General features: G+C 50.6%; 12 protein-coding genes across 12 annotated transcripts; 5 read left to right on the top strand and 7 right to left on the bottom strand.

The window, feature by feature from the left end:
- Positions 1 to 848: 848 nt before the first annotated feature.
- Positions 849 to 3423, bottom strand: EDD37DRAFT_692677 (MFS transporter). The gene is made up of 10 exons (XM_062820047.1): positions 3045 to 3423; positions 2897 to 2947; positions 2570 to 2862; positions 2386 to 2507; positions 2331 to 2335; positions 1929 to 2267; positions 1611 to 1850; positions 1333 to 1590; positions 1235 to 1288; positions 849 to 1208 (listed from the first exon to the last, which is right to left on the bottom strand). Exons 1-10 carry the CDS (start codon positions 3144 to 3146, stop codon positions 1071 to 1073), a joined length of 1602 nt encoding a protein of 533 aa, XP_062671523.1. The 5' UTR covers positions 3147 to 3423; the 3' UTR covers positions 849 to 1070.
- A 1880-nt stretch (positions 3424 to 5303) lies between these two features.
- Positions 5304 to 5949, top strand: EDD37DRAFT_625201 (FAD dependent oxidoreductase-domain-containing protein). Its single transcript, XM_062816219.1, has 2 exons — positions 5304 to 5862; positions 5914 to 5949. Exon 1 carries the CDS (start codon positions 5313 to 5315, stop codon positions 5646 to 5648), a length of 336 nt encoding a protein of 111 aa, XP_062671524.1. The 5' UTR covers positions 5304 to 5312; the 3' UTR covers positions 5649 to 5862; positions 5914 to 5949.
- Positions 5304 to 6631, bottom strand: EDD37DRAFT_664012 (putative oxidoreductase ucpA; the record flags this gene model as incomplete). The annotated part of the gene is made up of 2 exons (XM_062819207.1): positions 5304 to 5862; positions 5914 to 6631. 2 exons carry the CDS (start codon positions 6629 to 6631, stop codon positions 5690 to 5692), a joined length of 891 nt encoding a protein of 296 aa, XP_062671525.1. The 3' UTR covers positions 5304 to 5689.
- Positions 6632 to 7346: 715 nt separating this feature from the next.
- On the bottom strand, positions 7347 to 8965 carry EDD37DRAFT_607231 (FAD dependent oxidoreductase; the record flags this gene model as incomplete). The annotated part of the gene is made up of 5 exons (XM_062814960.1): positions 7347 to 8111; positions 8160 to 8306; positions 8352 to 8613; positions 8662 to 8784; positions 8835 to 8965. The coding sequence occupies 5 exons, from the start codon at positions 8963 to 8965 to the stop codon at positions 7347 to 7349; spliced, it is 1428 nt and encodes a 475-aa protein (XP_062671526.1).
- A 222-nt stretch (positions 8966 to 9187) lies between these two features.
- Positions 9188 to 11591, top strand: EDD37DRAFT_311506 (uncharacterized protein). The gene is made up of 7 exons (XM_062811333.1): positions 9188 to 9347; positions 9410 to 9512; positions 9563 to 9675; positions 9727 to 10473; positions 10521 to 10604; positions 10656 to 11216; positions 11268 to 11591. The coding sequence occupies exons 2-7, from the start codon at positions 9471 to 9473 to the stop codon at positions 11431 to 11433; spliced, it is 1713 nt and encodes a 570-aa protein (XP_062671527.1). The 5' UTR covers positions 9188 to 9347; positions 9410 to 9470; the 3' UTR covers positions 11434 to 11591.
- On the bottom strand, positions 11456 to 13649 carry EDD37DRAFT_678772 (major facilitator superfamily domain-containing protein). The gene is made up of 8 exons (XM_062819663.1): positions 13369 to 13649; positions 13249 to 13306; positions 12789 to 13193; positions 12632 to 12737; positions 12440 to 12576; positions 12196 to 12400; positions 12031 to 12146; positions 11456 to 11977 (listed from the first exon to the last, which is right to left on the bottom strand). The coding sequence occupies exons 1-8, from the start codon at positions 13541 to 13543 to the stop codon at positions 11749 to 11751; spliced, it is 1431 nt and encodes a 476-aa protein (XP_062671528.1). The 5' UTR covers positions 13544 to 13649; the 3' UTR covers positions 11456 to 11748.
- Positions 13650 to 14318: 669 nt separating this feature from the next.
- Positions 14319 to 15952, top strand: EDD37DRAFT_648106 (FAD-binding monooxygenase; the record flags this gene model as incomplete). Its single annotated transcript, XM_062817971.1, has 7 exons — positions 14319 to 14557; positions 14614 to 14869; positions 14927 to 14972; positions 15026 to 15282; positions 15331 to 15478; positions 15537 to 15687; positions 15757 to 15952. The coding sequence occupies 7 exons, from the start codon at positions 14319 to 14321 to the stop codon at positions 15950 to 15952; spliced, it is 1293 nt and encodes a 430-aa protein (XP_062671529.1).
- A 104-nt stretch (positions 15953 to 16056) lies between these two features.
- Positions 16057 to 17520, bottom strand: EDD37DRAFT_562233 (betaine-aldehyde dehydrogenase; the record flags this gene model as incomplete). Its single annotated transcript, XM_062813903.1, has 1 exon — positions 16057 to 17520. The coding sequence occupies one exon, from the start codon at positions 17518 to 17520 to the stop codon at positions 16057 to 16059; it is 1464 nt and encodes a 487-aa protein (XP_062671530.1).
- A 259-nt stretch (positions 17521 to 17779) lies between these two features.
- Positions 17780 to 18559, bottom strand: EDD37DRAFT_648108 (kinase-like domain-containing protein; the record flags this gene model as incomplete). The annotated part of the gene is made up of 1 exon (XM_062817972.1): positions 17780 to 18559. The coding sequence occupies one exon, from the start codon at positions 18557 to 18559 to the stop codon at positions 17780 to 17782; it is 780 nt and encodes a 259-aa protein (XP_062671531.1).
- A 398-nt stretch (positions 18560 to 18957) lies between these two features.
- On the top strand, positions 18958 to 22461 carry EDD37DRAFT_625227 (uncharacterized protein). The gene has a single exon (XM_062816220.1). It carries the CDS (start codon positions 19203 to 19205, stop codon positions 22290 to 22292), a length of 3090 nt encoding a protein of 1029 aa, XP_062671532.1. The 5' UTR covers positions 18958 to 19202; the 3' UTR covers positions 22293 to 22461.
- Positions 22462 to 22988: 527 nt separating this feature from the next.
- On the top strand, positions 22989 to 24683 carry EDD37DRAFT_311631 (uncharacterized protein). Its single transcript, XM_062811335.1, has one exon. It carries the CDS (start codon positions 23109 to 23111, stop codon positions 24504 to 24506), a length of 1398 nt encoding a protein of 465 aa, XP_062671533.1. The 5' UTR covers positions 22989 to 23108; the 3' UTR covers positions 24507 to 24683.
- A 1-nt stretch (position 24684) lies between these two features.
- On the bottom strand, positions 24685 to 25965 carry EDD37DRAFT_311626 (zinc-binding oxidoreductase-like protein CipB). The gene is made up of 2 exons (XM_062811334.1): positions 25460 to 25965; positions 24685 to 25410 (listed from the first exon to the last, which is right to left on the bottom strand). Exons 1-2 carry the CDS (start codon positions 25874 to 25876, stop codon positions 24787 to 24789), a joined length of 1041 nt encoding a protein of 346 aa, XP_062671534.1. The 5' UTR covers positions 25877 to 25965; the 3' UTR covers positions 24685 to 24786.
- Between the last annotated feature and the right edge of the window lie 519 nt (positions 25966 to 26484).

The following is a 26484-nucleotide window of genomic DNA, read 5'->3' on the forward strand; positions in this document are numbered from 1 at the left end:
TTACTAGTACTAAATACAAGTAGTAATACATACTAGTACCTATCCAGTACTTTACTAAACGGGTGTGAAGTCTTGGTCATTTCGAACATTCATCACTGATTGTAACTGATTGTAAGGATGGGAGAATTTCCGACCACCACTTGGCAAAATTTACTCTCTCAACGCATCATTACTCTCAGTATGGTACGTAATCGGTGAGATTGAGATGAAAGTACATACTGGTACTACATACCTATGTAGTGGTACTAGTATTCGGAGTAAATCGTCAGCCCTATCACCCACCCGGCAATGACAAGACGGGAGCACAACACGCCTAAGGGTGTTCGCGCTGCTCTAGCAGCCTTCTGTTTGCGACTTGACATTGCTGACTCTCATTGCCCTCTATCGCTTGGGTACACCTAAGTATAGGTCCGTTTAGATAGTATAAAATCCCTAAGGACTTAGAGGGAGTTACCGCAATAACGGCCCTGAACTAGAAATTAGTACATAGTACTCTATCATAATGTCCTTAAGTATAACTTCTAGGTGATTTTGCTCTGGTATTTACTTTAGGCGACGACGGACACTGAGTCCCTGGAGCCTGCAAAAATCTATCGTCGTTCCCTCTAGCGCGGTCAGAGTATTCGGTGTACACCTCCGTACTACACTGACCTAACGAGTCTCATCAAGAGACTACAGTAGTACATTACTGCAGTACTAATACTAGTATTGTCGTTGTCGAAAGGTTGTCCCAGACTTTGAGGGGTCAGCGCGGCAACGTTTCTAGGCTTTGTTAACTACTGTACTAGGACATTACTTGCACTCCAGAGTAATGGCTGCCACGCACATTCAAATACATAGTACTGGTAGCACGGTATGGCTGTTCGTGAATTTTCCAAGCGCCCCGTCGTCTCGAACTCGCCAGCTTCGAGCTTATGGTCATGCTGTGAAAGTATCTCATCCCATATCTAGTACTTATGTACTCACTTGACTGGAGCTCGTCTATGGAGATACTAGTACTAGTGCTGAGGACGGATCACCAGCCTGCCAAACACATAAACTCAGACCAAATTTCTACCTGACAATGACCATCAAGCCTTGGTCGTCCGCACGTTTTGCATTTCCAGCGTCTCTTCTGCTTTCCTATCTTGCTGTGCTGCGATGCCGACGTCTTCAATGTTTGACATGTCGACAACGCCAAACAATTCGTCCATCCGCTCAAGAGAGATCTGGATTCAGTCAGAATAGAGATTACGGGCAAAATTAGTTTTGTGAGGACGTACTCCTTTCGTTTCTGGGATTCAGTATCCTGCGACCGCCATAACCACATTGATTGCCCCAAAAATGAAGTACGTTTTGTACGGGGTCGACAGAAGCATCACCGGGTGTGGCCTTAGATACAGCAAGATTGTTGACCCAGTGCGTGAAAGACGCCAGTGCAACATTGTACGCCCGGAGTCGGTTGCTGGGAATCTCTGACACGTAAACCCAGGCTACAGGGCCCCAGCCTGAGTTGAACGCTGCTGCAAAGATGTAGATCATGGCCAGAGCAGCAATACCAGCTGGTGGTGGACTTTGGTTCACGCTGACATGAGGTCCGTATCGAACATACTGTATCTGTTAGCACAGACTGGAATGGAAAATGTAAGAACACTTGCAAATCCGATGAAGAGCATGCAGAATGCTTGTACAGCACCACTCCACATGAAGGAGATTCGACGGCCTAAGCTGTCGGCAAGGAAGAAGGCGAATATTAGCGCAGCAACGGTTTTCACGATACCGTAGACTCCTTGCGCGAAGAGAGCAGTAGTAGTCTTAGACAATCCCAGACTTTGGAAGATGGTTCGCGCATAGTAGTTGATTGCCCCAGTCTGAGAAAATGTCAGCTGGAAGTTGCTTGGAGGTGATTGAGCCGAAGACGGTCCGAGTCAGGATAGATAGAGACTTACACCTGACCACTGATTGAAGACAAGGATGAGGATTGTCAATAGTGCGCGTTTGCGGTTGCCTGGCTGTGTCCAGCACTCTTTTTGCAATGCCCAGAACCCCGTATCGCCCCTGATACGATTTTCGTTCTCCAGTTGCACTCGGAGTTCGAGCAACTCTTGCTGGACATACGTATGCTGGGGTGGAAGGCGTCGCACATCAGATAATACACTAGTTGCTTTGTCCCAATGATCTCGAGATGCAAGCCAGCGTGGCGACTCTGGGCACATGAGCATGGTGATGAGCAACAAAGCTGGAGCAAGTGATTGCAACATCAGCGGTACCATCCAGGTGGCTTTCCCCTGTCACATGAACATCGTTAGCGACCAATCTCTGGGTCTACACAGACTGCCAATGATACTTACTGTACCTGGAAGTGCAGCAGCGATCCATAATTGACAAAGTAAGCGACCATCCCACCTGTGTCCAGGAGGAGCTGGAAGAACCCAACCAGAAAGCCCCGAATGGCTCGAGGTGAGATCTCTGAGACATACGTTGGGGCCAGCATAGTGCCCGCACCAAGGCCGAGGCCCTCGATGAAGCTATGATCATGATATCAATCTTCAATGGTCATGTCAAACAACCACAGGACACTAGTACTCACCGGCCAATGTAAAACACAGACAGATGTCCGAAAGACAAACCCTGCATGAGACCGCCTACGATGCCAGCAATAGCGACCGCAAGTAGCGCTGGCTTTCTTCCCTTTTTTTCTGCCAACGGACTGGACACCAAAGCTCCGGCAATCGCACCTGCTTGCATAGTAGTGACGAGGTTCCCGGACAGATTGGCGGCGGCGCTTGCGGGAAGGTTGTCAAGTCCGAATTCGCTAACATCTTGAAGTCCGCTTTGTTTCCGGTGATGGCTGTCCTCAACCAAATGGCAGACAGTAAAGTACTAGTATCTTTTGAAGCCAGGCATTGCGAGAAACCCCTCCAATGATTCCTGCGTCCATTCCGAACATCGTGCCTGCAAAACACGCCTGTGATCCGGAGGTCAGTACCAGTACGTAGATACTATTATTGATGTAGGATGGGTTGAACTCAAGACACTGCCAATGCATGCAACAATACACGTACCGAGGCCGTAAGCGCCAGAACTCGCCAGTTGTAAACTTCGGGAGGATCAACGCGAATTGCATCGTTTCGGACAATACGTCGTAGGACGCTGTAGATTGTCATTGTTGTTGTTGTGAAGCAGTCGATACAAGTTGTCTGGCCTCGCAGCTCGCACTCAGGCACAGTACCTCAGAACGATGTTGTGGCACGCAGGACAAATATGGGAGGCGTGAGCCATTCATATATAGGTGAAGAAACATGGCTTGCCACACTTGCATTACCCCCAGAGAAGGGTGTCTGTGGCACGCGAAAGGCTGGAGTCGCACCACATTTCTGCGGGGAAGAAAAGCAGATTACTAGTAGATTTAGTGGTTGTCACGACGGGGACTGTCGGTTGTCGTTTGTGTCTTACAAGCCTTGAGATGATCGCGAAATTTAAGTAGGATGCCTCAAAGATTTCTTGGCACACTGGCGTCGGGGACTCTCGGTTTATGGCCCGATGAGACTGGGATTGCACTAATGAACGAAAACTCTAGGCTCACTAGGCAAAAGGGCGATCGTCAGGCTTTGGAAAGTGTCGAATCCTAACCTTATGATGCTAAGACTTCTTCAATGACAAGCTAACCTCTACCGTATTCTCTCGACTGTCACAACTCCTGTCCGTTGACCCACAAGTTATCAGGACTCTCCCATATCATTTCCAACTCGGCCGAAAGAGAAATGAAGGGCCAATTGCATCGTCTCCAACATGAGTCGAGTAACTCCAAGACACATCGTCTTTGTTCAGAATCTCGTATGAACAGCCCAGCTGTAGGATAGATCAGCAGCGAGTCATTATCGACACGGAATCTGCTTCACTCACCTATGAATACACATTGGGATACCAGTATGCTCGGCGCATCTTCTGTGTGTGTGAGACCGATGCCGCAAACTTTGTCAACACTATCTTGGATCAATCAATGCCTGACGTTTAAGGAAAGCGTCAAACCCTCCTATGCATGGTCTATTGGCATGGAGGAGAATCTCCGACACATGGTGGACCTGCATCGCCAAAGCTATGGTGAACGTTAGCGCGACTGGTGTACTTGCAACGTTGTCATGCAGAAATACCATAGATTTGAGGGAGTATGAGGTGAGCTTCAAAGGCTTTTGGTTTGTCCCGACTCATCGAAGGCAGTGGAGAGAACTCGACTGTCAGGCACGATCGCCATTCTTGGAGCATGCGCTGAAGTTGATCTGCCCATGCAAGTCGTTCTCGAAGGCGGGCCTCTGATTGATTGACGGAATCATGAGCACAAAAATTGACGACTTGCGCCAAAATCCACAGAGAACGAGCAGCGAGCTCGTGGCTGCTGAGATCCGAGCACGCCTTTCTCGGCTGCCACGTGCTATATGTTCTGCGCTTCTCGCGAAGCGCTGCCCAAATATCTTGCTGCAGCCACGCTCACCAAGTTGTGCTCTCGAGGCTTGATACCTCGACTTCAATCTGTCGAGATCGAAGGATCCAAAAGACACCTTGCAGATGTCGTTGCCAGTCATTCGAAGAGCCTTGAAGCATTTCGTAAGTCGATATGATTATGGTAGTCGCCATCAACTCCAGGCTATTGCGGTAAGATGGGTACTGCATGGCCTTTTGAACATAATATAGTGTCTGGTAGTAGTATTGCAATGCTGTACGTTGGTCGGATTGGTGGGTAGTACTCAGCTTCTCCTGGAGGGAGGCATGGTAGGACGACAACGCAAGGATGGCGTTCAACAAACCTGCGTTTCTAACGGCTAGGTGTGGAACTTGGGTCGAAAATGTGCGTGTAAGATCGAACGGTTCAAACTAGATCTGCTGTTCAGTGGCTGTGGAAAAGCTCTTCACGGAAATCGGCATACCCATGAACTTATTCGACGCAAAAAGTTTCCGAACAATGTCTGTTCCTCAGCCAGCAGTGTGATGTTTTCGGGTGATTGCCATGAAAGGCTATCGTTCCCACAGATCGTGGCCCCGACAGCTTCAGATCGTTCGGCTTGACCCAGATCTGACGAGTAGACCGGACGGTGGTCGATGATCCTGGTAGCGCGCTGTAAGGGAGTCCAACCATTCCGACCATACTCAAAGGCTACCCTGGTTTGCGACTCAGAGGAGATATTACAGGTACTGACCATGGACTTGCGATGGCACCGTACATCCGAGAGAGTCGACGCATCAAAGCGATCACAACAGTTGTGGAGCAAGACCTTTCATTAGAGATCCGCGGCATCAGAGGAGCAGTGCAGTATCCCGACAGTATCGGGGTAGGCATGTACCGGATCGATTTACATCCTTCCACAGGCGGAGATAGCTACATCGATGTGGCATGTTGCCCGTTCCAGATTCCCCTCGGTGCGTTGATCCCACAGCAACGAAGCAATCTCCTCGCAGGCTGCAAGAATATTGGCACAACGCACATCACGAATGGCTGCTACCGCTTGCATCCAGTCGAGTGGAACATTGGGGAAGCCGCCGGGCTGTTGGTGGCGCACTGCCTGGATACTGGTCTTCATCCACACGATGTGCAGAGTGAGAAAGCGAACTTTGAAGAATTTCACAAAACGTTGCTCCGGGAAGGCATTGAGACATCTTGGCCTGACATCTGAGGGTATTGAACAATGAATGTGGGAGCTGGTAATCCTAACGGCTAGACGACCATACGCATCTTCAATTTATCTCCGTCAAGAATCGCATCTTTCTTGTCTTCCAGCTCGTCAACATCCCATGTCGCAGCCACATATCGCCCATTTAGCCAAGTTCGTTGACCCTTAGTCAGCCAGACAGCGAACCCAGCGCAGAGTTCGGCAGTATCAGTCATTGCTACCACAAAATCAGTCGTTACTCAAGACGAGGTTTCACGCAATGACTTACCAGCTTGGACCATTGGACCAAGATCCTTTGCAATCCCAGTATCCACACCTCCAGGATGCAGAGACATGCAGTTGACCCCTTTGTCTGCATACTCCGAAGCAACAAATTCCGACAGCCTCATGAGAGCAAATTTGGAACCCATGTATGCGGAACCTCCCGGCATGCTAAGATGGGCAGCAATCGTCGTCGTGTTGAGGACGTCGACAACAGTGCTCTGCTTCTCTGCCGTCTCCGTAAGCAGGGGAAGGAAAGCCTTCAACATCAAATAGGTTCCTTTGATATGGAGGTCCCAACACTTCAGCCATGCCTCGATATCCCCTTCTGTGATAGTTTCCCATTTGTCGGTGGTACCTGCGTTGTTTATGAGAACATCGAGCCTGCCCTCAGCTTTACGGACTGCATCAGCCATTGCGAAAACTTGTTGTTCGTCCGTAACATCTACAGCGTGTTTGTAGAGTCGAACATCCGGATTAATCTGCTTGATCTGCGATTCAGTCTCGTCGATCTGCGAAGCTGTTCGTGCGCAGAGAACGATAGCAGCGACACCAGCTTCGGCATAACGAAGTGCAGTCGAACCGCCAATTCCACGACCAGAGCCGGTAATCAAGACTACCTTCCCTGGCTGAGAGAGATCGGATTTGGTAGGGTTGATTTGCGGGTATATGTCATTGTGAATGGTTGATGTGAAGTTGTAGCCAGTGTGGATTGGGTACTCCATGATGTCGTCCGGTTAATAATGTCTGCAAGATTGAGTAGACTGATGATCGATTGACATGAGCGAGACCGAAACACTGGAGGGCAGGATGTTTATATACTTCCTGAGCAAAAGCAAAGGAAGCTGCTCAATTGTATAGTATAACTCGGTTCACGACGTTGATCCAGTATGAGCTCTATACCTTTGGCCAATTGCGTCCACCCATGACGGATCGCAGAAATACAGTATGTAGCTACCGTGGAGGCTCCTCCACCGCATGCGAGTAATCAGATTGGAATGCCAAAATTGGTGACGGTATTCCGAGTGGCAGTAATGATGGGTGACATGCTGTAACTTCAAGCACCGCAAAAGTACAACAAAGGATCAGAATCTTTTACGATAGAATGAACTCTGATATCACGATTGGACGTCACCTTGGCTCTGTGGCTGACCGTGGACACTATGCGTTTCCAGCTTCCACAGCCGTTGGCTCACATGGAGGCTTCGGTCGAGCTTTGGTCCGGCCTCGCTGGTCAGCCAGAAGACCAAACTATAATGTTCGGATCTCCTCGGTTGGTGGACGCCGGAGAAAGCAAGTTAAAGCCACCAAGCAGGACCCCAGCCGATATACAGGGTCACGACTAGGGGTGACCACCAGGCGTCATTGACCTAGCCGAGGCACGCCTCAATCCTTATGGGAATGCACGCGTAGCAGAAATTTCGGCATAGTATTGCGAATCTATTGTCCATCTTGAGGAATATTCTCCTTACTTCCCGTCTTCCAATAGCTGAGTACGAATTTGTCCCGAGAATCAATCCATTCTTTTGAATATCCATCCACTTTCTTCTCTGATGGATCACGACCTTTGTTAACCCATTCCATGAGCTCTGCAGCATACCGCACGTCTTCTCCAATCAGCGTGTGGAAAGGCTTCCCATGTCCTTTCTCCTTGACCTTCTGATCGTACTCTGCCCTCATCTCCGCCTGTGAAGGAATTGCGGCTTGGCCGGAAAACACTGCAGCAATCGCAATCGCTTGGAACTCGAACAATGAAAATGTGGCGGTATAGAAAGGGACACCAGTGAATGCTAGCGTTGGGTCCAGGATGTAGAAAATGTCCTTGTGCAAATTGTGCAGCATCGTTCCGTCCGTGATCAAGACCTTGTCGTCCGCTTTCGCTGGAGGTGTGTGATCTTGGTGGTACTCAGGTGGGAAAAATGGAAGCGTGAAATGATATCCAGTTGCAATGATCACTCGGTCAATGTTCTCGAGTACTTGATCGTCGGCTAGCACAACCTTTCCTGGAATTGTGGTTGAATCGGACCCGTCGCTCAGCTCACCAAACGAAGCGACCTGGGTGACCCGTGTGCAGTTCGGTGGTAGCCAGGATTCAGGCACATCCATCTTTCCACCTCTTGTTGATTGCCATGTCTTCTTCGCCACAGGGCCAAGCTCTTTCGCTATGTCGCCAGACGAAGCACTGCCGCCGATGATGAGAACGGTCTTGATGAAGTGTCAGCATAACCCAGATCCGGCTGCAAGCAGACTTACCTGATTGTCGAAACCTTCAGGATTTCGATACCTCTTCGAATGTTGGATTCTTGACGGATATGCTCGCTTCCATTCTGCAAGTCCAGGTATATCAGGAACTCGCGGAGCGTGGTAATGCCCGGAAGCAACGACAACAGCATCGAAAAGCTAGTCACTGGATCAGCTCGGAAATTCTCATCTGTATGGATGTACCCAAGGGTTCAGGGCCGATTCCCTCTTGATCGGATCCCATGTGGACGTTTGAATCCTCCAGACATTGCCATCCTTCGACACCTGCCTGACTTCGGTGTTGTAGAGAGTCTGCTCATGGACGCCTGTTTTCACCGCTGTTTCTTGGATATACTCTGCCAGGACATGATGTCGCACAAAAGCCTGCGTCCCAGCCTTCCAAGTGTTGAGGCTGAGCTGGAGAAATTCTGTGGCAACGTTGTTGGTCAGACTTTCGTAAGCAGGGCTAAGCCAAGAGTCAGCATGCAAGTGTCACGAATGTGTGATGCCATACCCAGGTGGTGAGTGCAGAAGATATGGATCATCATCTTTCGCCTGGTCATGGAAGGTTGACTCTGCCACTGAAGGTTTCATGGACGGGTAGGCTGGTTCATGGGGAACGCGAGGATCAAAAACCCTAAGGTTTTGGTCAACAAAAGCACCGTTGCCATTTGTGTCATCACTGACCATACGCCTCCTGCGATAGGAGCCCTTTCAAAAACAGTAACATCTACCCCCTCAGCCAGAAGATGAGCTGCAGTTGTCACTCCTGAGACACCTGCTCCAACCACGGCCACGCGACGGACAGGTTCAATCATTTTATCTGCCAGCACAACTGGTTTCAGCAACAACAACGTGAACTTTCCCCCTCAGGATTTCAGTACGAGGCATATTGTTCATCGTTCGTACTGCTGGTACTGATCAGATCATAAAGGACCAGCTCAACTGCCGGCCCTTATTTGTGGTGGGGGCTTGCGCAATCTGGACTCTTGATGGCATACGAAGTCTCGGAGGACATTCCACTTCTCACCAATTACAATCCAACTTCATATCTTCAGCTCACGTAACCTCGGAATTTGGTGTGACGCCTTACCTGGGAGTTATGGTGTCATCGCAGTGCACAATTGTATAATCCCGTCGGAGCCGAGGTAAGCTTGATTGCATCGCGAATGAAACAGCCTAATGTCCAGAACCCTCAAGGTAGGCAACAATGATTTTCACATGATGAGTCGAACTGAGCAAACATCTCGTAAACGAGGCAGGAGCGCTTTGGTGCATTCTAGAGAGGTCCAGCCAAGGCTTGAACACGCCAGACACAACAATATGCCAGTGTCACTCAAAGAAGGCCACAGAAAGGCGTCCGCAGTAAGCCTCAAGCACTGCAAACAATTGCTTGACACTGAACACTGCCGCAGGCATGCGAAACCTGTCGGTTGAAGAAGGTCAAATGTAATGAAGGTTGGCCTTTATGCAGCTATTGCAGTCGCCATGGGTTCAGGTGCGACTATGCGAAGCAACGTCCACTAAGGTATTCGATGGTGAATGCCGTTTCAATCAAGGATGCTGCTGACGGAGAAAGCCATGAAATACCTTACACTCTCCTCCTCGAGCGTTTGGTCCTGGCAGAATGCAGGTTGAAACAGCTGGAGCTCTCCTCCAGGGTCCAGAATCATCGAAGCACGACTCCAGCGAGCGACTGGAGTGGACCCGACGATGCCTCCTCACCATTGCAGCTTTGGTCAGAACCCGGTCGAGTCGCTGCACCCCAGCATAGCCTAAGAACGCGACCGGAAATGGGCAGTGCTGACATTACTTCTCCTGTTGAGAAAGCGGGCTGCTCCTCATCTGAGGCTTTGACGAGGTCATATTATCTCGGCAGAGCTCCACTTGCATGCGAGGAAGAACGCCCTCCATTTCCAGATCTTGTACTACAGGAACAGCAAGCTTCAGTCGATGATGTGATGCCAGCTGTACAACAGTTCCAGGATTACGTGGGCATGTTATACCCTATCTTGTGTGACAGTACCATGTTGAAACTTTCGAATGCTGTCCTCAGTCAAGGCTTTGGAGAAAATCTTCATTCATGCCTTATTCTTCTCATCATCGCCATGACAAAAGCACATGAGAAAGGTGCATCTGTGGACAGCGGCTTGCTGGACTTCCAACGAGCTATGCAATTGCATACCCGGCTAAGTGCCAAATTGAGCTTGGATTACGTTCAGACATTGTGTTTCTCTGCATTGTTTCTGTTGAGAAAGAGTCGACTACTTGACTTCATCATCACATTACACTCATGTTGCACTATGCTGCATATCTTAATAACGAGGTACAACACATCGATCCCCTTCGGTTCCAGCCAGCTGATTCTTCTAGAGACCAAGGTTCGGGCATTAATCGACCACGGAATGAAAGAAACATGATTGAATCACTATTCTGGGTTTGCAGAAATCTTGAACGGTTTGAAGACTTCCTGTAACGTACAACCGAACTGGACTGACTCTTATGCAGCGATGTGGTGAATGAAATCGACGACACGCTCCCCAGCAGTAACCTTGTACAATACGAGGAGCTTTTCTCGCTACCACTACCATGTGAAGAATCAGTAAACAATATGCCAACATACATTCGCAATATCTACACTTTCTTCTTGGCCGATACCTCTCTGAGAGCAATACTGGAAAGAATTCTGGCAGCCTCTAGCCTTACAAGCTGCATGCAAGGGTTTTCTGTGCAGCTAGGCTGCAGATCCAATTTGACGTCCACGCCTGTCATGCAGGAAATGCGCCAGCAACTTGATACTTGGGTGCTCCGTTTACCAACCGACTTTGACTGGTCTGTTGAGCCAGGATGTGGCACACCATCCCTGGTTGGGACCCGTCTTAAACTTTTGTATTGGTTCGCACGATTTTCCGTGCTGAGGGCGACAATGCTCCAGATTCTTTGCGAGTCACCCCTCGAACCACGCTTACTGCAGTGGGAACCCTTTCGAGAAGGCCTACATCCGGCACTGACCATGCTGAGAGTTTACCTCGTCGAACAACCAGACATCGATGTCCTTATGGCGAACAGGTACGTTCGTCATGAAGCTTCCACTGAATTTTGCGTTAACATATGTTTTAGGATTGTCACCGTACTGGGCTTGCTAAGGAAGGTTGCTGCTGTAACTCCCTGTGCCATCTTCACCGGAGAGAATGTGGAAAATACTGCACGACTCGGAACAAAAGTGTTGTTGAGCAAGATGCATGGCTATTCTGAGTGGATAACATGTAAATTGTGTAATATGTAGAGCGAGTCGACAAATGCAACGTGCAACAGCTCGCCATCTCCCATCCAAGAGTGCCTCAGAAATAGCACATTCATAATGTCTGACGAAAAATCCAGGTATAAAAATCTGTGACCTCAACAAACTCAGAGCATCGACTTATTGCGGCTTCAATGAATGTGCGTGACAAGCCAGCCTCACATCTACTTACTTTCCCCCGCGACCTCGGAATCTGGCGAGCTATGAGACAACCCAGTCTCAAGCTGATAGCGTGCGTTTTGTTTCCTGCACCTAGTATCAGCCAAGTTGCTTGCTCATAGCAAACTCCTTCGTGGGTACTCACTTTTTCTGGTCTCTATCTGCTAGAGATTTGATGATCAGGATCAAACCGATGACGATAAAGCTAAACACCACCGCGGTGGGCATCCCTTTCTTATATCTTGGAGCATCGGTTTGTTGCCAGATGATAAGAGGTAGCCAAGCTCCGATAACATACTGCCAGTCGTTGATTGCAGCGACAACAAGAGCACGCTCCTCGTTATCATCTGAACAAATCTCGTTGGCCCACCTGTAGTGTTGTCAATATTGCAAGATGATGAGAAGTGGAACAAGGGGCTTTACGTCAGGGTGAGTGGCACAAGGGCAAGAACCTGTCCCACTAGAATATAACATGCCCACCTCCAACCCTCAGAGATGTTCCAAATCGCAAGCGAAATCCAAAAGACTGTGCTGAGAGTCTGTTCAAGATCAGTAGGGCCCTGGCAGGACGGGTCCATGCAAACATACCGCTGAAAACAGCATGACCGGCCACCTTGCTCCATTTAGGGGGCCATCAGAGATGTATGCATACAGCAGCGTAGCGAAGACTTGTACAGCAGAGGTGGTGGTCGGATAGTCGTTGATCTGAGCAACCGTGTATTTGGGGTTTTTGTGGGCTTTGAGATAGAATGCAAAGATCGGCTGACCAACGCCTCCTGCACCTCCACCAAAGCTTTGCTGATCGTCAGTAACTTGTGGTACCTAATGGGACAGGTACACTTGCATCGTCATGAGCGGTAGAACCCAGATGTGCCATCTTGTGAAAATCTTGAGGACTTTTGCCTTTGTGTACGGCTGCCTCTGTGCACGCCCTACGAGCTCCATCCTCTTTCTGCTCAATGTCACATCCTGGAAATGCTTCAGCATATGTGACTTGCAAGCCATGTTGAGTGTGTTCACTCACGCTCTCATTCAGATACCATGCACGAGTATTATGGGGAAAGTCTGGCAACATGAAAAAGCTGGCGAAAGCGATGGGAAGAGAAATGATCCCGTCCATGATGAAAAGCCTGATACTCACAGTTAGGTTTATTCGTAGCCAGGAATGAGGCAGTACTCACCATTGCCAGCCTTTCAGACCACCCTTTCCTCCTAGACCAATCACCGCCGTCATGAGGTACCCTGAAAACATGGTCGCTATTGCTCCTGTAACGTGGAAGATACAAGACCGCTTGGCAATCTCGTCCTTACCATACCACGATCCAAACATATATAAGATACCCGGAAAGAAGCCCGCTTCGGCTAGACCGATGAGGAACCGGAGAGCATAGAGCTGATGGACAGTGTTGACCCGCGCCAGGCACATAGTGAGCACAGTCCAGACAATCTGGCAGCTAGGGATGAATATCGAAGGCCGTATCTTGGTAAGTAGGATGTTGCTTGGGATCTCGCCGAGGATGTAACCCACTGTCCAAAGTGTGGTAGTGTAGTTATACTGGTTGCCTAGCATCGAAAGATCTTCCTTCCTTCTCAAGAGTCAGCTTCGGTTTCTCAGGGGCACAGAAAGTGATGCTGTCTCACATTCCGGACACGAATGCATTGTTCAGGTTTGACTGATCGAGGAACTTGATAAAGTACCCTACATTGTGGCACTTGGTTAGCCCTGTGATGTGCCCGTCGTATATTGAACACGGAGCTCACCCAGACAACTAAAGGTGACCAAGCCCAGGTCGAGCTTGAACAAGAATCGTCGTTCCTCAGGTGACTTGTCGAGAGAATCCCAGACGTAGCTCTTCCACGTCCTCTGAGGTTTCCGTGGCGCAGGGCTATTGGTGCCATCGTAGTCCTGCACGGTGGGTTCGATTTCCTTCGACATTTTACTGCAAAGGGTCCACGACGTGAGAATGATGTAGGACCACTACAGTGACAGCAAACTTGTTTAGAGTATGGTGATCAGTGGTAGCATCTCATACATCTTGCTGTCACCATATTTATACAAGTAATGGCATTCACCTAACGAGATACTGGGCTACGAAGAACAGGGATGGTAAGATATTATGCCATACCTGCGCCAAAGAGCGTGATCCGAATTGGCGCGAACAGTATTCGCGGTGTGCAAGTGCACCATTGCTAGATGGTGCCACTCTCTGGACCAGTACTTCAGACATCTAGACTACCGGCATGACTGGAAGCGAACATGTTTGCGGCTTCAACATTGATCAGGAGTTCCGGTGTGACCGCAAACCTTGTAGGTGGGGAAAATGCGAGTATCAGCCTCTGATTGCTCATTTGTGCGGGACTGTTCCGGATCATCCAATGCGCAGCCTGGAAGATAGCTCGACACATCAAGAGGTCGACTGTGGATGAGCGACTGCGTCCTGCAACAAACACGTGTAGTGGGCTTCGGGTTCTCCGTTTACAGCCAGTAAGAGTGAAGCTTTCAGACTTCAGGGGCTGAATGTGGTGAAGACGTCGAATGGCCCAAGATGGCGTGCTATGTCTCTTGATGCAGGGTCCAAAAGGCTCGGTACACACCATTGCCGACGGTGACAGATTGGAACATGCCGGGTTTCGTAAGCATGGCATGAACGCTTGTTTATAAGGTGTATGCTCGCAGATATATCGAAACTTCCTGCAAGACATCATCTATCATGGGTTCATACCAGCCGACTACTACTGTTGCCATCGTTGGGGGTGGGCCAGCTGGTCTTGCAGCGGCCATCGCACTCTCTGAACTGCCGTTCCTCTCTGTCACTATATACGAACGTAATCCAGAACCTCGCGAAGTCGGAGCTGGTATCAGTCTAAGCTACAATGCATGGAAAGTTCTGGACTTACTTGGTGCTGCCGATGGAGTCTGGGGGTCATCCAAAGCTGACACTCTTCAAAGGTGAGCAGTACCCTTTCATGCTTCAAGAATTAAGCTCATGCAGATCTGCTGGTCAGGAATGGCTACAACGGCGATGTAGTACTGAAGCAGCCATGGCCAGAGAATGCCAAAGAAGATAAACGAGGTGCTATCCGAGCTCGCAGGACTCGTCTTCAGTCTGGTCTCCTCGCAAAGATACCCGAAGGTGTCATCCAATTCAACAAAAAGCTCGTGACAGTGGAAGACCTTGGAGAAAATGGGGCTCTTCTGCAATTCGAGGACGGGTCAGAAGCGGTAGCAGACTTGGTTGTGGCGGCCGAAGGCATACGTTCAGTCTGTTTGCCTCCCATTCGCCTGGAATCCACACATGCGGCTAACGTTGAATGATAGGTGGTCCGACGTACTCTATATCCTGACCTTCGGATTCACTTCACGGGTCAGACTGCCCTACTCATGGACCGTCCACGACCAACTGACGAGGTCTCGCAGGCAATACCGCGTGGCGTACTCTAATCCCTCGATCATCCCTGGCCCATCTTCCTGATATTAGTCGCGGTACATCATGGTGGTATGGGAAAGGTGGTCACGCGTATCTTTCGGGAGTCGACGACCCATCCAAGCTAAAGCCTGGCGAAGAAGAACTATTCGAACTCTCGGTGAGGTCTTACCACGAACCCGAAATTCCAGGTCGGACAGTCTCCTGGGGCATCCCAGCAACCAACGAACGAGTACAATCTCGCTTCCTGGTAGGTACTCACCCTGTCTTACAAGATCCAAGCTGAAAAACCCCACAGGAGTATGATCAAAGGGTTCAGGATGCTATTGCCGCTGTACCAGAAGGTAATTGGAGGGAGTTCGCAAACTATGCTGGGCCAGGACCAGAGAAAATCACCGGCTGGGACAAGGTGGTACTCATTGGAGATGCTAGTCATCCGCTCCACGGTGCGTATTCACCCATCCCAAACTGCGATGCAGTTGTCCATTGACATGAGCAATCAAGGTGCCTTCGGTTCAGGGGCAGCGTTTGGTATGGAAGACGGATGGACGCTAGCCCGTGCCATTGAGCTCACCTACAATCGTGATCCTTCGAACTTCCTCAGGAGTGCACTGCAGATCTTCGAAGAGATCCGGTTGCCGTACTATCAAGGAATGTATGTCTGCCATATGTCAACCTCGTGGATGTAGGCAAGATTGGCTAATTTTCTGGGTGAAATGTATAGGTACAGATATCTTGCCGAGCAACGAGAGAAGTTGCAAACACTGGAGGCCGACAACCGAAGCTTTGATGACATTCTCAAGGCTAGATTTCAGATGTTTGGAATAGGACAGAAAGGAAATCTGGACTGGATTTACAAGCACAATATTGGGCAAGTCTGGGAAGATTACTTACAAGGGCGCAAGGAAGTCAATGCTTAAATTTGTCTCCTAGGACATGGAACGAGTGGTTATAGAGTTTGGAAGTATAGAAGGTTAAGGAAACCACGGCGATAGTTTGTACGAAATCGAAGTTGTTTCCATCGCTATAGTTTGATCGTGAACGGATCCCGCACCTCTTCACTCAGGTCTATCATGACGTTCTTGAGGCGCGTGTACTCCAATAAAGCCTCCGTACCTCGTTCCTTGCCGTAACCACTCTGTCCAAAGCCGCCAAACGGTGCCATGGCCGCGCTGGATCTGTAAGTGTTGACCCAGACCTGCCCAGCATTAAGCCGATTCGCCATTATGTGAGCACGACGAATGTTGGATGTCCAGACACCTGCTGCCAGACCAAACTTGGTGCCGTTGGCAATTTTGACGGCCTCGTCATCCGTATCAAATGGTATCAGCGCCAACACCGGACCAAAGACTTCATTCTGGGCCAAGTCGCTTGCTGGGTCAACGTCACCAAATACCGTAGGGGCGACAAAGAGACCACCCATTTTTTCACTGGCTGCCCGACCTCCAACAAGCAGCTTTGCTCCATCCTTCTCGGCCTTCTCGATATGGCGATGGATAGCTTCCCACTGACCCCGGTGAGCACAGGGTCCAATGTCCGTCGTCATATCCTGTGGATCGCCGAAGCGTATCGTTTTTATGCGCTCCAGTATTCCTTGGAGCACTTTGTCGTAGATGGAACGATGGACCAGAAGTCGCGAGCCAGCGATACATGTCTGCCCTGAGGCGGCAAAGATACCCGCGACGCTCCCTGGAATTGCCCGGTCCAATTCGGCATCGTCCAGGAGGATGTTGGCGGACTTGCCTCCCAGCTCAAGTGTGACAGGCACGATGTTCTCGGCGGCCTGTTTGGCGATAATTCTACCAATACCTACGCTGCCTGTGAAGCTGACACGTCCAAGGGAAGGATGTGTCACCAACGCTTGACCCAACTCAGCCTTACCAGCGACCACGTTCACGACGCCAGGTGGAAAGCCTGCTCGTTCGACGATCTTGACAAAGTACAAGGTGCTCGCCGTGGTGAACTCGCTCGGCTTAATGACGCAAGTGTTACCTGCAGCAAGACATGGAGCGAGTTTGTTGGTGAGGATTGCAATAGGACTGTTCCACGGGGTTACGAGCGCGCAAACGCCGATAGGCTCGCGTTTGGTAAAGTCGAATGCTGCTGGACTGTCGAGTGGTTTCGTTTCGCCGACCAACTTGTCCGCCATGCCGGCGAAGAACCTATAGTTACGTGCCGAGAAGAACATCTGGCTTTTGGTTTCCCGACGGATCTTGCCATTGTCCGAAGTCTCAATCTTGGACAAAGTATCGGCTTCTTCTTCGATGAGGTCGGCAAGTTTGTGCATCAACTTGGCTCGTTGAAGTCCTGATACCTTGCTCCAGGCTTCCAAGGCTGTTTCAGCTGCTTCAACAGCCTTCTGGACATCTTCCGTTGAAGCCTGAGCTATTTTAGCCCATGGCTGCTCGGTGTATGGGTTCAGAGCGTCCTCGTACCCAGAGCCGCCTTTGCACTCGGTGCCATTGATATATAGATCAAACGTTTGCATTGTACCCATTGTCAACGTCAAGCACGTCGGTAAGTCAATGCAAGTCTGGCTTCGAATGGAAGTTGACCGTCGTTACATATGGGAAACTCTTTGTGATGAAAGCCTGTTACATTTTGCCAATCATCAGGTCAGACTCGGAAACGATTGGACGAAGGGGAATTAGGCACGTTGAGGGATGCGGGGAAGACATCTGTTGCCGAGGACGTTGGTGAATCGAAGATGAACAGCGAACAGTACCACAACAATGGAGGTCAGTCTTTCACAAAATGGTTCTGCTAAAAGCGTTGGAATCACCGACAATGCTTTCCAAGACTTCTTCCATGGAGCTGTACTGCAGATTCCAGCATCCACGGATGACCTGACCAAGCACGACAAGCTTGGTGGCATCTGGAAATTCCTTCTTAGCCAGTCGCCTTTTGAGCTCATCTTTGTCGTGCTCGTGGTGAAGACCTGGGTATGGCTCTTCGATAGTGATCATGTTGTACAGCGCCATTCCGAAGGCGAATATCTCGGATGCCACCGAAATGTTGTCACCGGTCGTGCCGGGCAGAGTATGGTCTCTTCGGTACCTTGAGAGAGAGTGCCCTCCGTTAATCGACGCCCCAGCCCAGTCTGCAACCTTCAGGTTCGAGTCTCCATCCAACAGGAAGTTGATGACATGTATATCGGAGTGGAAGATCCCGCAACGATGAGCGAAGGCGAGTGCCTCTGCCGCTTGACGTGCCCATCTGTACAAAATTGGAGGGGTGGGAAGCTGTCCAAACTCACGAGCACGCCACAACCATTCCCAAAGACTTCCTTGTCCAGCGTGCTCAAGAATTATACTGTTCGGGATGTTTGGGTGTTGTCCATAATGTTTGAGTATACTTGACGGCGGCGCCTCGGACACTGACGTGAAGCGTTCATAGACCTTTGTTTCGATGTTGCATTGCGCTTCTGCCGACGCTCCTTCGAAGCACTTGACAACTGTGTCTGTGCCATGGAGGCGATATACGGTGCTGTGATAGCCTTTTCCACAAAATGTCAAGTCATCCGACATATCCTGCTGAGATGGCCGTTCAGGCGAAGCTTTCATGGCCCAGACTTGCGATGCCAGACACCCTTCACAGCGTCTGCTGGCTACCTCTCGATATGTTTCATAGTCAGTAATACCTGCTGCCTAACCATGGAGCTGCTGGTGATGCGAATCGTCCAGGAAGGTGTCATTCGCTGGTCAAAATTAGGCTGCAGGACGCCGCAAGGTATCGATGACGTTAACCCCGAGGGGTTCTTAGAGAGAGAGGGGTTGATAAATTCATACCTTGCCTCTGAGTTACCATGTCCTGCAGCTGGGCATTTGGGGGCCAACAGTAGACATGTTCTTGCAACGCAATGTCTCACAAACGTAACAAAGAAGCAAGCTCGGTGGAGGTGCCATAGTATGCTTGATCCCCAGTGAGAGATATTCTATGGTAGTATCTTGAGCGAAATGATCATTTTTCTTTGGAGGGTAATTTTGTGGTTGCTCGGCAACAGCCGAGTTAAACAGACGTTCATTTTTACGACTACGACGCGTCGGACTCTGAACGTGTTTCCGGTGAAGTCAATTATATCAATTACTGAGAAAATTATACCAATGTCCTAGTTTCAACCCCACGCTGCACGACGCGCTGGTATCTGGATTGGGAGAGAAAGAAGCAAACATGTTTCGCGGTCTTTCGGGCACACCGTGTCCAGTGCCGACATCTGCATCACCATTGCCAAGCTTCGACGACGACATCACGGCAACGACGACTATCGAGTTCACTTCTGTTTTCAATGCATCAGGGTCGCTTATTAGAGATACTAAACCACGTCGACTCCGGAATGCAGCAGGGTCTGTGGTCAAACCTAGGAAAGGCGATAACATTGGTGCCAAATTTGCGATCCATGAGGATGTTTCTGCGGCAGCCGAGTCCCGAAAGAACGACAACTGCCAGCCATCTAGACGGTGCACGATGATTTCACAGCCTCCTCAACGTCCGAGAACGAAGAAGAGAGGTACGGTAATCTATGAGGCAACAGAAGATGTCCCAAAACGTGTCTCAGTATCATTGCCACGACCAGGTGACTTCAATGAGCAAAAGCTACCGATCCCTTCTTCCACGACAAAAAGAGGCCAAAGTCAGAGTCAGAGTCACACCATGGCTGCTGCCGGCAGCAAATTGAACATGATGCCTCGAAGGCCGCCAACATCTTCCAAGCTGCAAGAAGACCTTACGATAGCACTGCCCGATCACAATGAGCCAACGACCGTCCTGAAACCTCCACGCAGAGGGACAATCTACATACCCAACGAAGACACGACAATGCCGAGCATGTACATGGGAATATTCTCGCCTATCAAACACGCCAGCCTCAATCCTGTCGCGGAAGTGCAACCACAGCAATCAGGAGTAGAAGCAGAAATGGACATCGAAATCACAGGCATTGCAGCGCAGATGGCAGCAAAGAAGAAGGCGAGGGCAAGATTGCCACGCGACTCGATGATTACACTGTCACCAAAGCGAGGAAGAGGCCCGCTGCAGATGTCCCAGAGGAATGTGCAAGAGGCCGTTATTCAGGAGGATCGAGTTGGATCAGGTCCAGGGAAGGAGAACGTTCCGCCCGGGCAGGATCGGCTCATCACAAATGGCAAGAACATCGACAAGAGTGTAGCTTCGACGAGAAATAACATGGGTGCTCCCGCTCATGAAGTACGAGCTTCAACATTATTCCAGCAGACAGCAAGTTCGTCAGGACGACAAGCTGAAAAGAAGACTTTAACGCGAAATGCAAGACCTGCATGGAAAGCCCCTACGAACATCGGTGCGCATATCAAGAATGCCCAGGCTATACATGAGCAAGCATGGGCAACAGCTTCTACCGAAAGCCATGCTGCTCGAGAGCCACAAATTGTCGCCAAAAAGCCCTCAGTACCAAGCCGGTTCGTCATCCCATCACTCAAATCAGAGATGATGATCGACGTGGCATATCCTCTTCTCACGGATGACCTGGCCTGTCCAGCAATGTACGAGGACAACTGGTTAAGTCACCAGGAGGTTGCCATCACGCAACTTGTCAACAATCTTTTTGCGGCGACGTCTCAGACATCGGAGTCTGGCGAAGATGGCAGCATGTTTAGAATTCGTCTGCTGGAGATGTATGGCAGTGCTGAGAACGAGGTGCTGTACAAACGACTCCAGGCGGGTCTGCTATATGGCGCTCTTAGTGTGCCTAGCGAAGTGCTGAAAGGCGTCAGCCGCTTGAGCACCGATCTGGGAAAGAGAAATGCGTTCATCGACTTATGGCTTGACACGTACGACTTGACGCATCTGCGAGCTGCGATGGAAGTTGTGGTTGGGAGACAGTGCAGTACCGGCGCGAGAGAAAATGCAAGCCGGCGTTCTATGCGACAGTTTATGGAGGCGTTTCTGATTCACAACGAGGATGGGAAGTCTGAATTCTACACAGAGGGCCGGGAGGCATGGTCGTATCACCGAACTCTTCTGCGCAGTATGATGGTCATCAAGATACTCGACATGACCAAGACAACGGCATTGCAAGTCGTGAGTGGAAGCTTGTTTCGACCCTCTTCGAACTACAAGACTTCTGCTGGTGTGGTCAGAGCTCTTTTCCAACTTCTCAACCCCAGTGCTGGAGATCCAATCCGAGCGCTGAGCCATATCGGGTACAATGTCACCCACGAGCAGTATCCTCTGGAAGAGTATACTTACCAGGTTGACAATCTGGCGGTGGACTTGCGTGATGGTGTACGACTGACTCGATTGGTCGAATTGCTCTTGTACCCCTTCGCGTCTGGGATGCTCGATCATGCAGACTCGACAACCACGGTGGTCTTGCCGACAGGGGAAGAGCTGTCGTTGGTCGAAGGACAGACTCAGTGGCCATTATCTCAGCACTTGAAGTTTCCATGCATCAGTCGAGCAGCTAAGCTGTACAATGTACAGATCACGCTCAGCGCATTGCAAGGCGTTAAGGGAATGGGTGGCTTGGTGCAGAACGTGCAAGCTGAGGATATTGTGGACGGCTTCCGCGAAAAGACTGTCAAGCTACTCTGGGGGTTGACGAGTAAATGGGGACTGGGAGCGCTGATCGATTGTCGTGATGTCGAGCGTGAGATCAAAAGACTATGTCGGGTCTCTGGAAAGTATGACAACGACTTCTTCCACGCGATCGGAGATGACGACGAACATGATCATATGAGATACAAGTCACTGCTCAAGGCGTGGGCCCAGGCCGTTGCGAGCACGAAAGGACTTGTGGTGAAGAACTTGACGACCAGTTTCGCGGATGGCCGAGTATTTGAGGCGATTGTGGACGAATATGAAGGGTACAACAATCACCAGAATCCGTTGGCTAAAGGGCAACAGCAGCTGTCTGGACGACTCCGAAGACTGGGGTGCAGCGAGCAATTCTCTGGACTTTTTGCGACAGGCCAAGAGTCACAGCGGTGCACGCATGTATTCGATCGCGACTTTGTGCTGGCTGCTCTGGCATTTTTGTGTTCGCGATTGCTAGGGCCGACTCGAGGTGCGAGGGCAGCGGTGACGATACAGAGAGCATGGCGTTCGCACTGGGATAGGATTGTGGCGGCGAGGAGGAGATGTCTTAAGACTGTCGCTCAAGGTTGTGCCGAGGCTGTAACTGGACGGGAGAAGAACCAAGATGATGGGAATGCTGATGGTGCACAAAAGTTCTCTAGGATGGTTGCAGCAGTGTCACAGGAGGAAGATCTCTGGTTGAATCTGTGAGTGGATGCTGCGACGTTTTCAGGATCCGGAAGGCATGGTTACACAGTAGCGGAGAGACGGATTAGCGATGCAATTGTCCAGGATAGGCTCTCATGGCCTATGGAGTTGTCGATTTACGGCCTCACGAATGTACGAAATCATGAAGCGTGAACGCCTGCTACTCGCCTGATGTACCTTTCTCCGATTAATCTCTCTTTCGGGTGCTAATCGTGTCTCTTCTGATCTACCCATGGCAGCGGCATGTCGCGATCTTCGGCAATTCGTGATGGGGACTTGGCCTGGTCCAGACCCCTTGGAAGCCTCCCTAGCTTCTTCATCAAGGCCCATTTATTGATTATCCAGGCCATTCCGCTCAGTTCCCGATGCCGAAGTGCGATTCGTCCCGGCACTTTGGGTTTGAAATGATGGGCACTGACCTCCCGTTCGTGGGTAACTAAGGTACTGCATCACCTATCACTGTCCGGCCAACACAAGTCGGCACTGTGGGCGGCATTAGTTTTTATCCTTTGACTTTCCATCTCTTCAGAGCTTTCTGACCACCAGGAGGACTTGTTGCGGTTCCGCATGTCGGCCATGTCCTCACAGTCTAGAAAAATTGTACTTTTGTTTTCTAGCTGGGAAGACTGACTGATTTCCCAGATTCCGCTCAAAACATAACATCGGGACTTCTCGCCATCCACAGCTATAAGCCTATAACCCCCCACGTTTCCCTTCCCGTCATGATCCCAACCTCGATATCTACATCACCTCATGTCTCATCGACATTCACTCTCTATCAACACAAAGGCTAGGTAGCCTATACGCTCCAGCGCCGTCATGCAACCCGCATCAACGTCAGCGCGCATCTCTGACCTCCCGCCCGAGCTTCTTCACCAAATCCTCACATACCTCCCCATCAGTAGCCTTCTCACCTTCGCCCGGACATCAAAACAACACTACTCCGGCTCGATCTCAGCTTTACAAGATCTTCAACTCGCCGTTCTCCCCAAACGAGTTCACGGCATCCTAGCATTCCTCAACGCCTCGAACTTCGACGACCTAGACCACAACTACGCCTTCTGGGGCCATGACTCCCTCTCCCGCAATCAAATCATAATACCATCAACTCTGCCCGCGCACCTCAACAGGCCACGGCGCTCGAGGAGCAAGAAGCCGCCTGATGCACCACCTTTGACGCCTGTCCAGTACCGCGAGGAACTCTTCCAACTCCAAAACGCGCTATCTTGTTCCATCCTCTCAACACCCAGCCTCGTCAATCTGCAATCGCTAACCCTGCACATCTACAACATCGTCTCCCCTTCTCTGAGCGACATAATTGCAACGCGCTTTCCCAAACTCCGCCATCTCCATTTGAACTTCAACCACCCTTATTTGCACGACTCATGCTTGCCAGCGCAGTACTGGTCGTCACCTCTCTTCCTGAAAGGCAGTCCCCTGTGGAACAGCCTGGCAGGTCTCGGCCGCGAGAACGAATCGAACTTGCGATTGACCAGTCTCGAAAGTCTGACCGTCGAACGCGCCGGAATCACCAGTGTCCAACTCCAGAGATGGATTGCAAGGAACCCGGCGCTGAAGGACCTGACGCTGCGGAATGTCATGGGCGTTGACGACGAGTTTGTGCAATGGTTAGGGCAGTACCATTGGGCGCGTAGATCGCACGATGCAAACAGCAGCGGTAGTACTCCCGCGAAATTGAGGCACCTTGCGCTCGAGTCCTGTGCGAATCTATCACTGAAGTCCGTCGAAGACTTCAGATGGCTTGATGCACTCACTCTTACCGAGAGCACTCCGTATCATGACGAAGGTCTGCCAGATCTAGAGGGAAGCTCGGGCACATCGTTACAAGCGCTCTCATTCCACGGCTCCCCACTCTCTACGTCTGCGCTGCTCGCATACCTCGAGAAGACGCGGGCCCCACTCCGACAGATCACGTTACCTTCAGGACGTCTTCTCGTTGCGCGGACGCCGGAACCAGCGATATCGGCGACAGTAACAGGGCACGACGAGCACAATGTGGCACCGTTTCCTGCATTGGAACGTCGTATCGGCGCAGTGCGCACCGGGTCGACACACAGCTTAAGCGACGTTGACGCTGGGAACGATGGAGACGATCCTTCTGTGCCGTCATATTTTCGTAGTGTGGCGGTACGGTCATTAAGGGAGTATGATGCTAAGAATGGGTGTATGGGGATTATTGAGCCGGATACACGGTAGCCCTTTGTTCGTGAGCGAGTGTTACACAGGATTTGTGTTTGTTTCGGTCACGAACTCATAGTAGACTTGGGGTGGTGAACTAGCAAGAGGAGTACAAAGCATAGAGTGTATGGGCAACCAAACCGACACGGCAGTCGAGGGTGTGTAGAACAGTGCTGGCATCTCAGACCTAGTTTCAAGTCCATTTCCCTTGTTACCATTGCGTCGTCCGCAATCAATACACTAACTAATCACTGTAACGAGCGACTCTTTTCCGTTGGACCCCAACTCGACCTCGCGATCAGAGCTCAATAACGATCTTGACATTGCTAACACCACCCCTGAGCTCATCAAGACCCTTGTTCAAACTCTCCAAGCCAGATCCTACAACCTTCGCCTTCGGAGCGGGAATGTACTCGCCCTTCGCCAGCCTAGGAGCCAGGAAATCGTGGAATGCCCGAGCCAAAAACTTCTTTCGCTCCTCAGGATCAGCCGATCCCTGGACGAACTTCGTTTCCACGCCTTCGACCTGTGGTGTGTATTCCGGCAAGATCACAGCAGACGCGATGGCGCCACCGCCAGAGGCCTTAAGAATTTCCTGAACAGGCGGGAGGTCAGAGCCGCCTATGTCGCCGGCCGCTCGGTATACGTGCTTCAAGGACACAGCGTCGGCTTTGGCAGCTTCAATGACATTCGAGACGACCTCTGGGTCTTTGTAATCGAAGAGTTTATTGGCGCCAAGGGCTTTCAGGTTTTCAAAGTTCTTGGGGCTTGCGGTGCCATAGACGGTGAAACCCATTGCCTTGGCGGTCTGAATAGCGCCGGCACCGATGCTGCTTCCTGCTCCCCAGACGAGGACGGCTTGCTTGCTGTCAACACGCGTGGATACTGGAAGGCCAATGTTCATCCAGCCGGTCAAAGCGGTCTGGAGGGCAAATGTCAGTTTTGCAACTGTCCACAATGAGGAGACTTACTCCAACGCTCATGGGCAGCGTTGCGGCGTCGACGAAGCCGAGACTGTCAGGAATGACCGCGACGGATTCGATAGGAACCACGACTTTCTGCTGGAAGGCGCCGTAGTTGTTGGCGTCTGGCTGGCCTTGCTTGTAAAAGGTATTGCCAAAGGCGAGGACGCGAGCGCCTTTCTTGAAAGGAGATGAGGATGGAATGTCAGAGCCCACGGCCTCGACGGTGCCCGCGATATCGGAGCCAACGATGGCTGGGTAGCTGGCGACAAAGAAACCTGCATCCCGCATGTAGTAGTCGATGGGGTTCAAGGCGATGGCCGAGACAGAGATGAGGACTTCTCCTGGACCCGGTGGCACTGTTTTGACGGTCTCAACCACAAGGGGCTGTCCCTTGGACGGGATGAGGGCAGCTTGGTGAGACATAGCTGAGTAGTGATGTGGTATTGTGGTCGTTGAGGCTGTTTATGGGAAGACGAACTGGTTGAGGTAATTGAGAGCTACTTCGTGCTTTTGCTTTGAGTGGTTCGATGAGAACATATGTTCAGAAGACAGGTGTAAGGCACGGTTTTATATAATGTTCAGCATAACGATGCCGGTCCGACATGCTGGCGGTGTATCCAGTTGACGCAGTGTTCAGATCAATGGACCTACCTGTCTCGGTGTTCGTAAACCCGCGTCAATTAGCAAGCAAAGAGAGGCAAGAGCTCGTCATTGACTCTTGTAATGCACCCAGGAGGCTGAAAAGGTGTGCTAAACCACAGCGTTGTCATGGATTTGGACGGTCCTCCAGGCAGACGGCATCGACACTACACATGACATCCAATCACCACCTCAAATTCCTCGGTCGATACGACTGGAGGTGAGCGTCAGCTTTCTTGAAGAAAGTATCCGAACGATGATCGATGGAGTGATGTTCTTCCGTGTCGCTGAGGGGTGTAAGCCAAGCCTTCAACTGTTATTCAATTCAGGAAAGGGACCGGCAAACGAGGGACGACTTGTCTATCTCCGTGCCGTGCCCGTAAGTGCTTCCA

Source organism: Exophiala viscosa (assembly GCF_022695815.1).
Source record: "Exophiala viscosa unplaced genomic scaffold EDD37scaffold_3, whole genome shotgun sequence".
In the NCBI taxonomy this organism is placed as follows: Eukaryota; Fungi; Ascomycota; class Eurotiomycetes; order Chaetothyriales; family Herpotrichiellaceae; genus Exophiala; species Exophiala viscosa.

Bases quoted from the DNA above. Each gene is read 5' to 3' on its own strand.
- EDD37DRAFT_625227 (XM_062816220.1), top strand. From the start codon at position 19,203: ATGTTTCGCGGTCTTTCGGGCACACCGTGTCCAGTGCCGACATCTGCA.
- EDD37DRAFT_311506 (XM_062811333.1), top strand. From the start codon at position 9,471: ATGCCAGTGTCACTCAAAGAAGGCCACAGAAAGGCGTCCGCA. The intron at 10,605-10,655 runs GTTTGAAGACTT...ACTCTTATGCAG, and splicing joins GTTTGCAGAAATCTTGAACG to CGATGTGGTGAATGAAATCG. The intron at 11,217-11,267 runs GTACGTTCGTCA...CATATGTTTTAG, and splicing joins GATGTCCTTATGGCGAACAG to GATTGTCACCGTACTGGGCT.
- EDD37DRAFT_678772 (XM_062819663.1), bottom strand. From the start codon at position 13,543: ATGTCGAAGGAAATCGAACCCACCGTGCAGGACTACGATGGCACCAAT. The intron at 12,738-12,788 runs GTGAGTACTGCC...TGTGAGTATCAG, and splicing joins GGTCTGAAAGGCTGGCAATG to GCTTTTCATCATGGACGGGA. The intron at 11,978-12,030 runs GTAAAGCCCCTT...ACAACACTACAG, and splicing joins CTTGTGCCACTCACCCTGAC to GTGGGCCAACGAGATTTGTT.
- EDD37DRAFT_692677 (XM_062820047.1), bottom strand. From the start codon at position 3,146: ATGACAATCTACAGCGTCCTACGACGTATTGTCCGAAACGATGCAATT. The intron at 1,289-1,332 runs GTACTTCATTTT...TGGCGGTCGCAG, and splicing joins CTGTCGACCCCGTACAAAAC to GATACTGAATCCCAGAAACG. The intron at 1,209-1,234 runs GTAATCTCTATT...GACTGAATCCAG, and splicing joins TCACAAAACTAATTTTGCCC to ATCTCTCTTGAGCGGATGGA.
- EDD37DRAFT_625201 (XM_062816219.1), top strand. From the start codon at position 5,313: ATGTACCGGATCGATTTACATCCTTCCACAGGCGGAGATAGCTACATC.
- EDD37DRAFT_311631 (XM_062811335.1), top strand. From the start codon at position 23,109: ATGCAACCCGCATCAACGTCAGCGCGCATCTCTGACCTCCCGCCCGAG.
- EDD37DRAFT_311626 (XM_062811334.1), bottom strand. From the start codon at position 25,876: ATGTCTCACCAAGCTGCCCTCATCCCGTCCAAGGGACAGCCCCTTGTG. The intron at 25,411-25,459 runs GTAAGTCTCCTC...TTTGCCCTCCAG, and splicing joins CGCTGCCCATGAGCGTTGGA to ACCGCTTTGACCGGCTGGAT.